The sequence below is a fragment of the Natator depressus genome, chromosome 27 (genome assembly GCF_965152275.1).
Source record: "Natator depressus isolate rNatDep1 chromosome 27, rNatDep2.hap1, whole genome shotgun sequence".
Taxonomy (NCBI): domain Eukaryota; kingdom Metazoa; phylum Chordata; order Testudines; family Cheloniidae; genus Natator; species Natator depressus.
The window spans coordinates 13,715,864-13,726,086 of NC_134260.1; the positions used below are offsets into that span (position 1 = coordinate 13,715,864).

The 10,223-nt window shown below is 46.8% G+C and overlaps 1 protein-coding gene across 1 annotated transcript; it reads right to left on the reverse strand.

Annotated features, from left to right (window-relative positions):
* Positions 1-3,067: 3,067 nt before the first annotated feature.
* CCR7 (C-C motif chemokine receptor 7) lies at positions 3,068-8,315 on the reverse strand. The gene is given in 3 exon segments (XM_074940668.1): positions 3,068-4,135; positions 7,547-7,634; positions 8,197-8,315. Coding segments are annotated over 3 exon segments (1,275 nt in total).
* Between the last annotated feature and the right edge of the window lie 1,908 nt (positions 8,316-10,223).

Genomic DNA, 10,223 nt, shown 5'->3' on the forward strand with positions numbered 1-10,223 from the left:
CCGCAGCGGGACTCTACCCAGCACTTGTCTGCCACAGACTGACTGTTGGCGTAGGCCTTGGTAGTTCACGTTAACCGTTTGTTAATGTGCTTTGATCTAGTCCCATTTCAAAGAGGATTAGATCAAAGCACATTAACAAAACTGTTAATGCAAATCTGCAATGTGTACTCGAACAAATTAGTCCACAACAGATTAGTGCAGGGAAGATTCACCCCCCAGGTTCCCATAAATGAATTGTTTGTATCGACAAACCCTGTTTCTAGGCAGTACAGCCTTACAGAATACATTAATGTACAAATTCACCTCTCTTGTTCTACATATAGCAACTTTATCTGAATATACAGTACAAGTCAATCCTATTGATGCACCAAAATAAGACCCTGTATTAGACTTATTCCTTGCTCTGGCAAACACATTGAGAGATGGTTGGTAGCTTTCCTGAATAAGGAGGGCAGGATCAAACCAAAAAAAACCTAAATATCCAGTGTGTCAGTTCACAGCCCCTATTACTTAGGGCTACTAAGAAAGCAGCACTCATTAGGCAAGAGACATGGGCACCATGAAACACTACACAATCCTATTTGATTGTTTATAATCCTAAATACATCAACTGTGCAGAGCAGAATTTGTTTTCTCCTTTAAGGCAGTGTATCCTTTACTGAAATCTCTTGCCCCCGATCAAAAGCTTTCAAGAGGGTTATTTTTATAGTGAACTATTGTGTAGCGGGGTGCAAGAAGGATCAGCTAGAGGCTGTTTGGCTTCTTGCCAGGGAGGGCAGAATTTGGGTTTAGTGTGCCAAGAGGATAGGAGTTAGGAGCTTCCTTCTGTGTCACTCGGATGTTGTAAAACGGCCCCTCCCACAGATGCTGGGGTAATGCCAGGACCTTTTGCCCTCGGTAACTGGTTCAAGGGAGACCTGTCTCTCTGTGTGCTTTAGTGATTACATCTCTGTAGTCAGAACAGCTGCAAGGGCAGATTGAATTACAGAGACTCCTACTCCATTGACATTCAGCCATCCCATGACAGCAATTCCCAGGAGGTTCCTTCACAAGTTTGAGTCCTTCAGGCTTCCACTAAATGCACCAACTGGCATTACACTCTGGGCTGCTTTTCCATGTCTTAGTTTACATGACAGTAATCTATTGCTTATCCGCCGCGGCCACATGGCTGGCTGCCCCTTTCGAATCAAACTGTAACAAAGAGCACCGTTAATAGCACTGACTGTATGAATATAAGATGCACTTTCAGGAGTTTATGGAGGTTTATTTTTTAAAATTTCCCTTGCTTTTTCAGAAGGCACCTATTACAGCTTCTTCTAGGGAAAAGAGAGGTTGGGTGGCGAACTTGCATCCACATGTTCCTCTATTAAACTGAGGTCAGCAAGTGAGAATAAAGAACGCTCCTCCGTGAGGAAAACCTGCCTCCCATCTCATGAAAAGCCTGAGCAGCCTTTATGACAGGCTCCAAAGCTTGGCATACATGAGTGGTCAAATCAAGGGCAGAAACAAATTCCAGATGAGAGCCCTCCACTGAGAAATATATATTATATAGCTATAGGGGCCCTGGACTCATTCCTGCTAAGCACTTTGGCCCAGTCCAGCGAAATGCTTATTACACGTGCTTAAAGTCAGGCATGTGAGTAATCCTATTTGACTTCATTGGGGCGGCAGGGGCTGGGGACTGTCCGGGTGCTTAAAATTAGGTATATGCTTAAGTATCATGTTAGATTGGGGCCAGAGTACTCCGGCCCCATTTTTAGGATCATGCAGTAGTGGCCCAGATATTTTCAACTGGTAGTTTACAAACACCGAGGGCTTGTCTATGCAGGGACGCTCAGGAAAGTAAATCCAAATTAACTACAGGTGTGAAGTTAAAGCAGATTAGTTAAAGTGCATTAACGAATTAAATCAAATCAAATTAAGGCTATTTTAATTCAGAAGTGTCCACATAGGGGTTTAATGTGGTTTAACTAATCCACTTTAAATTCACACCGTTAGTTAATTTGGATTATTTATCTGGAGTCTCCCCTTGTAGACAAACCCTCTCATTCAGTACTGAAGTGGCCGCGGTGCAGTTTAGCTTAATTCACTGCCATAGCGAAGAGGCTGCCTCCAATGATGCACAAGCCTTAAACTATATGGAACTTTACAGGTGAAACCCAAAATCTCAGCACAAGCAAAGTGAATGGAAAGCCATTGTTTCCCCCCGGCAAACTTTCGAGATTTTGCCCTAACATTGACTGTTCTCAAACTTATGCTTTTTAAAAATCTGTAGTTTTAGGGTTAATTATGCAAATCTGACTTTTGGAGTGGGGAGAAGGGAACTGGGAGTTCCAGGTTTCAGAGTAGCAGCCGTGTTAGTCTGTATTCGCAAAAAGAAAAGGAGTACTTGTGGCACCTTAGAGCCGAACAAATTTATTTGAGCATAAGCTTTCGTGAGCTACAGCTCACTTCATCAGATGCATTCAAAGTCTAAGGTGCCGCAAGTCCTCCTTTTCTTGATGCTAGAGATACTGATTCATTCCAGCATTCCAGCAACTGAAGCCTAATCAAGAATCAGAAGTCAATGCTAGCTTATACCATGTATTGTGCTGAGCTTGGAGTTTGAGGCACGGCTTGGTCCCTTTCTGTCTTACTAGCTTGCTCGTTGCTACAAAGTTTGTGTGCGTAAGAAAGAGCAAAATGCAGTCTTGTTAAATGTGGCATTCAAAGCAAGGTGGTGCTCCGGAGAGCTCAGCTGTAACACAAATAAGAAAAAGTTTTTATATTGGAGCAAGGAGGAATGATGCCCAAATGGATTTGAGGGGAAATAGAACAATTAACACGAGGTGTAATTGCTCCCCAGTTTAGTACTCTGTTGTAACCTTAGCCGAGTCTCTCCAACGTGGAGTACTGTATACCTGCCTGGATTTCCTGAAATGTGGGGAAGTTAACAGTTTTTGTTCTGCACGGATACAGCTCTCTGGACAAGGTGAGGTTGGACCTGCTCAAATCAGTAATTCAAGATGGCTGCAAGATGCAGGAATACACCAACCTTGGCCTGGTCAAAGCAGGCACAGAACACACCTCATGGTGAGAAAGTGGTGGTTGTCTCTGTCTCCATAGCAATGGAGAACCGCCTGCTCTCCCTGCAGGACGACAGCTGCCAGAGCTGCTCCTGGCTCAGGCAACCCAGCTCCTTGAGAAGCTTGAAGAGGTCGTTGCGGAATTTGACGCCAATGAAGGCATAGAGGAAGGGGTTGAGGCAGCAGCGGAAGCAGGCCAGAGTGTAGGTCACGTCGTCTGCCACGTCCAGCTGCTTACTCTTCTCACACTGGCTGTCAGTATTGTTGAAAGCTGAGATGGTCTTGGCCAACATGACACCATTGTAAGGCAGCTGGAAGACGATGAAGACTATCACCACAGCGATGATGACCTTGATGGCCTTGTTCTTCTCAAAGTTACGGGCCTGGAGCAAGGTCTTGACGATGACAAAGTAGCAGAAGGACATGACCAACAGGGGTACTAGGAAGCCAAAGACCATCTGGGACACTTTGATGCCGGTGTCGAACTTGTGCAAGTCGGTGGTGGCAATGATGGAGCAGCGGGGGGTCTCGGATGAGTTCACTCCACTGTGGACCAGTTCTGGGATGGAGAGGACAAAGGCCAGGATCCAGATGGAGAAGCACGTGATCTTGCTGATGAAGATCATGCGGGAGCGGAGACGGTGGGCGGAGGCGGCCTGGACGATGGAGAAGTACCTGTCAATGCTGATGGCCAGGAGCAGCAGCATCCCGCTGAAGAAGCTCATCTTACAGATGCAGTAGACGGCTTTGCAGGCAAACTCCCCAAAAAGCCAGTACTTGGCTGCACTCGTGGCCCAGAAGGGGAGTGTCAGTAGGAAGAGGATGTCCGCTAAAGCCAGGTTCAGCAGGTAGATGTCGGTCATCGTCTTGAGCCTCTTGAAGTAGATGTAGGTCAGCATCACCAGCCCATTCCCCAGGAGCCCAACAAAGCAGATGAATGAGTACATAGCTGGGAGGAATGCAGCGCGGAAGCTCCGGACCTCCGCCTTCTCACAGAGACTCTCGAACATGTTGTAATCGACAGTGACATTGGAGTCATAGTAGTCCGTGACATTGTTGCCTGTGCAGAACTAGAAAGGGAAGGAAACAAGTGTGCTCAAGGCCTTACCCTGCAATGAGGTAGATCCCTGGTAAATAACTCATTGCAGGAGCGAGGCCTGAACTGGGAACGTAAAGTGAGTAAAACCGCCAAGCCTCCAAAAGCGGAGAAATCCCAGATCACTTCCAAGCCTTTCCCTGGCAAGCATCATGAGCTTAGCTGGTCAGAGCTTTTCATAATTTTTTTTTTTTGTGGGGGGATGAAAAATGGAAATTCTATAGGAAATGCTGGAGTTTAACTAAAATGTTTCATGTTTTCATAGAAAAACCAGAAACCTCAGGAAAAAAAAAATTCGTACTTATTGGCTGAAATTTTTCAGGTTTCAAAAAACTGAAAATTTTTCAATTTTGAATGAAGGCTTTTAAAAAAGAAAAAAAAACTTGACGAAAATGACTTCCTCTTCATTTAGACTATTTTGTGGGAACAAAAACGTTTCCTGACCAACTCTGGTCACAAGGAATTTTCTGCCTTTCCTCCTTGAATGTTCACCCTTGGGATAATGGGAAGTGCATATAAACTCTGTGTATAACAAATGGCATGGAATAGACAGAGCGGTGCCATTTAATAATAGCTGGCTTTTATACATGTGGCCATGATCCAGGATGGGGTCTTCTAGGCACAACCATAAATATATACAATTAAAATTATATAATGGCTTTTGAACTTTTGGGGGATTCTTAGTGATGAAACTGCTAAACGAGAGTGATTGCAGGAGGTAAAGCAAGAAGTCACTCTTGTTTAGCAGTTTCATCACTAAGACTCCCCAAAAGGTTCAAAGGCCTCTATGCTTCTGGGGCGAAACAGAGCAGTGGTGTCATGAAACACACAGGAACATGTCAGGGTAGGAAACGTATGCAATAGGCCCTATAAATGGAATATAACAACCCAAGTAAGCCTAGCCAGGAAACATCAACATCGCTGTTCTCATATTGTCCTGCAGGTTCTTCAGCGACTACCCCAAAGGATAGAATTTTGGATAAAATTAGAACGGACTTTGACAGGTCCCTAAAGGCCAAACAGAACTGAACCTTAATTTGAGCAATTCAGACTTTGGTTGGCATAACACTTCATCAACAGGCACCTCTGCGAGGGAGAAGCAGCTAATTCCTGCAAGAGAGAAACCGATCCTGTGAGGCTTCCAGCCCCATGGGCCAGAGCTGAGAGGCCTGAATCAGTTGCAGATGCGCATTTTCACCCACATCCTTTGAAGGTAGTCAATTGCTAATATCAGTGTAGCCTCTGCACCAAGGGGAATGTTGCCCTCGTGAACAGAAGTCCTGCTGGCAATGGGTGAATTTGCTAAAAGACCTGAGGGGTGGCATTAGTCCAGAGAAGCTGGCCAAAGCTTCCCTTGACCAAGAAAGCAGCTGGATGCTGAAGAGGGAGTTGGATTCCTTATAGATATTCAGGATGAGAGGGTCAGGCTGGCACTGCCCAGAGCTCATTCCTTAAAGAGGCTCCTTGTTTCAAGTGCTGCGCTCAGGGGTTTTAAAGCTTCAGCCTATGGTGTATTAAAATGTTGGTGTGTGTTTTTTTTTTTTTAATTTAATCTGTGTTCAGGAGCGCTTTGAACTCCTAGACTCCTTGCTCTGCTGGGACCAAATTTCACTAGCCCCTCAGTCATCCCACTAAAATGGGGTGTATTGTAGAAATGCTAGCATGCACAGCGACTGAATTACAAAACAGCACCTGAATGTACCACAGTCACTTCACGGATATGGAATGTAGACATGGTGGTATTGCCAATCACAAGTATTCAAAGATTGAGTCAGGTCCCCCCAAAGTCATGAAATGGGCGTAATTTGTTTTTTCTTCAAATGGAAGGTTCCTATTTGATTTCTGGAGCCTTTAAGGGTCACATTTTCAAGGTTTCCTCGTTAGCCAGGAGGATTACAAACATTGGCTTTTTGAAAACGAAAGCTGAAATGCTCACATAATTCCATGATGCCGGGGCGCTAAGAAAAACCACCACGTGGCACCATGATAGAATGGTGAGAGTAGGCAACGCTGGAACAGTTTTGCAAGCCCAGTTCTCCTTAGATACTTTCTGGCTCTCCTAGACCCCCAGGCTGGTTGGGTGCACTGTCATCGTGTAACACAAGCCAGAGAACTTGCATAAAACAACTGCTACCCTTGCTCTCCCTGTTTCGAGTAAGCTTGTGAAGTAGCAGAAACGAAGGACTTTGGTGTGGTTGTGGACCTAGCTGCTGGGGGGATAGGCTATGACTGGGGCCCCCCACCTCAGTGACTTTCTGTAATAAAACAGTAAGAGGGTCACTACAGCCCAGACAAAATCCAGGGAGTGAAGCTGCCAGGAAACGAGTGACACTTGATCGGAGTCTCCTGCTGCTTGACTCAAGTTTTGTTGCAACTGCTTCTCTCTCAATTTGCCAGACTAGAGCGGCCTAAAGAGCAGCATGAGCTTGTGATGTCTGCACCCTGCTGTTCTCTGTCCCACTACCCTCCCTTCCTCTCTGCTCTGTGCAAAGATGAAAGGCTTCCCCTCTGGGTGGCGTCTACCTGTCTTATCTCTGCAAACCTTTGCATGCTCTTCGTGGCAGCCAGGCTTGGCTTTTACCACATCCTGCATGTATATGAACCCCTGCCACCTGAAGTGAAAGGGGAAAGAAACCCACCGCAAAACCTTCCTTGCAGAGTCTGAGCCTGTGAGGGGGGGTGGTGGTGAGGCACACTCCCAAAGATGTAGCAGTCCTAGAGTACAGCTGGTCCTAGAGTAAGTACGGTGCTCCTGGCCCAGAGTTCACTAGCAGGTCAGAACGGACAGTTCAGTAATGCTAGATTCTTTGACGGGTTTCCTTTTTCCAGCTCTAGTTTTACTCTGAATTGGAGGAAGAGAATGAAGGAGGAGTTCATGGCAGATGAGGAACTTCCTCCTCCTGCAGTGTGAACCGATCAGGTCCCAATCCTGATCGGCCTTTCTCACATGATCAAAGGCTGCAGTATCAGGTCATTATGACCAGATTTTTCCAAAGAGGTCAGCACCCAACAGGTGGGAAACCTGGCCATTTGTTTAGGTGCTGAAATGGGAGCAAGGCTGTCGGTATGGAAGCCCTTCTGGAAATCCCACCCTTAATGGTCAGTTTGTATTACGTTCATTATCTTTAGTTCTTTTTCTTTCTTTCCTCAGATCTCACTGGCTCTGGACGGGTAATAATTCAGATAGTTGTTCTGTGAATTCTCCCCACTTTGCTCTAGGTGGCCACCTGAAAACCCTTTAGGATTCGAATATGAAAAGTAGTTTCTATCAGAATCACTTTTGCTGCTGCTTTGTCTATCAATTATCCATACCTTCAGCTCTCCATTCAGTACAGGAACGCAGCTAGATTTCAACCTAGTCCCTTTTTTGTTTTCAACCTCTTACCTGAAAAATGAAGGGAAGACTCAAAACAACTGTCACCTTCACCTGTTTACCTAGAGAAGGAGGAAGCACAATATTAGTGATTGCGATTCATAGATATTAAGGTCAGAAGGGACCATTATGATCATCTAGTCTGACCTCCTGCACAATGCGGGCCACAGAATCTCACCCACCCACACCTGCGATAAACCTCTCACTTATGTCTGAGCTATTGAAGTCCTCAAATCATGGTTTAGAGACTTCAAGGAGCAGAGAATCCTCCAGCAACTGACCCGTGCCTCATGCTACAGAGGAAGGAAAAAAACCTCCAGGGCCTCTGCCAATCTGCCCTGGAGGAAAATTCCTTCCCGACCCCAAATATGGTGATCAGCTGAACCCTGAGCATATGGGCAAGATTCACCAGCCAGATACTACAGAGAATTCTTTCCTGGGTAACTCAGATCCCACCCCATCTAACATCCCATCACAGGCGATTGGGCCTATTTACCATGAATATTTAAAGATCAATTAATTGCCAAAATCATGTTATCCCATCATACCATCTTCTCCATAAACTTATCAAGTTTAATCTTAAAGCCAGATAGGTCTTTTGCCCCCACTGCTTCCCTTGGAAGGCTGTTCCAAAACTTCACTCCTCTGATGGTTAGAAAATTAAGAGGGGTACCCAGGTAATGTACATTTGTCCTGGAAATAAAGTTTGAAAATGGTTTCCAAGTTTTAACATAATACATTACACAGCTATAGCGTCTCTCATCCATGAATCCCAAAGCATTTGACAAACCTTATTAAGCCTTGTACAGATAGATAAACTGAGGCATAAAAGAGAAGTTAAGGTCCAGAGCCTAAAAGGTCTTTATGTCTCTAATTCCCACTGAAATCAGTGAGAGGCGCCTAAGGACCTTTGAGTTTCTTGGCTTAGTCAGAGGTGGGCAAACTACGCCCTGCAGGCCACATCCAGCCTGCAGGACTGTCCTGCCCAACCCCTGAGCTCCTGGCCAGGGAGGCTACCCCCCAACCCCTCCCCTGCTGTCCCCCCCCTCCCGCACAGCCTCAGCTCGCCACGCTGCCAGTGCTCTGGCCTGCTGCTCCTGCCGGGCAGCGTGGCAACATGGCTGGCTCCGGCTGGGTGGTGGGGCTGCAAGCTCCTGCTGCTCGGTAAGGGGGCGGGGAGAGGGGGAATTTGATAAGGGGCAGGGAGTCCCGGTGGGGGGCAGTCAGGGGACAGGGGGTGGTTGGATGGGGTAGAGGTTCAGGGCGTGGTGGTCAGGGGATGGGAACAGGGGGGCTTGGATAGGCATGGAAGTCCCAGGGGGCCGGTCAGGGGGCAGAGGTGTGGATAGGGGTTGGGGCAGTCAGGGAGTGGGGAGGGGATGGGGGGAGTGGAAAGGGAGGATAGGGGGCAGGGGCCAGGCTGTTTGGGGAGACACAGCCTTCCCTACCTGGCCCTCCGTACAGTTGTGCAACCCCAATGTGGCCTTGGGGCCAAAAAGTTTGCCCACCCCTGGCTTAGGTGACAAACCCCAAGTCACACAGCAAGTTAGAATAAAAGCAAGAAATAGAAACCAGGTGTCCTGCATCCTAGGCATAAAGAATGAAGTTAAAAGACTTGTAGTTAACTTGTGCTTGGTTTATCGCGTTGTCTGGTTTATTTTTAGTTATTTCTTTACAAAAAGGCTATCCCTCTTGCAGGGATCGAGGACAATCAGCAACCAGCCACACGTAGCTCATACATGCCTTTTAATTGTTGGGCTAAAGCTTACTTAATGTGAATAAAAAAAAGTACGGCTGTGTCTGTGATAAATTTGGCCCAGCTGTGCCCTGACAGAAGACTACAGAGCAAGGAACTGAGATCATCTACAGGATACATTTGATTGAAGTGGGCTGAAATTTATTATACTTTTCTAAGTGTCAGAGCCAACTTCTGCTTTGAACCCAGAGGTGCTGCCTGCTGAAGACGGGGAAGGAAAAAGAGTAAATTCAGAGCCAGGAGTGACGTGCTGGAGAAATCGCAGACAAGCAGCTCTTCCTCTGTGGTTAATGAAGGCGCAGAGGCCAGTGAAAGCATTTTGCTTTCCGCTGTTTAAAACGGACTCCGGTTTCTTACCTCAGCCTCCAGTCATCAGCTACCTAGGTTAGAAGTCGATCCTGCAAGGCGTGAAAGCCCTCACTGGCTCTGAGGGGAGCTGTGGATGCATCCCACCTTGGAAGATACGTGGTCTCTTGGGGTATATTTACACAGCCCGCGGCAGCGAGCCTCCCAGCCCATGTTGACAGAGCCCCTGCCCAGGGTCTCCTGTTAGTGCTCTACTGTGTAGACAGTGCTGTGGAGTTGCGGCTTTGGCTCTGAAGCCCAACTCCCTACCTAGGCTTCAGAGTAGGCTGTGTAGACATACCTTGGTATGACTGGGCCCTTCCCGCATCTCTCTTAGGAGCAAGTGGGTTTGTTTGCTAGGATGTCTGCAACCCCCTAGTAATATTTAGCACTTGCTTCACACTGCTTTTTGCAGGGATCAACCAAGTAATGAGAAACAGACCCCATCTTACCAACAGGGAAATTGAGACACGCCCAAGTCAAGTGATTTGCCCAAGTCACTTAGCAAGTCACTGGCGGAGCCAGGGATGAACCATTTGTTCACAGCCCTTTGTTTCTTCCCACAGGCCATGCTGCCTTTGTACCTTT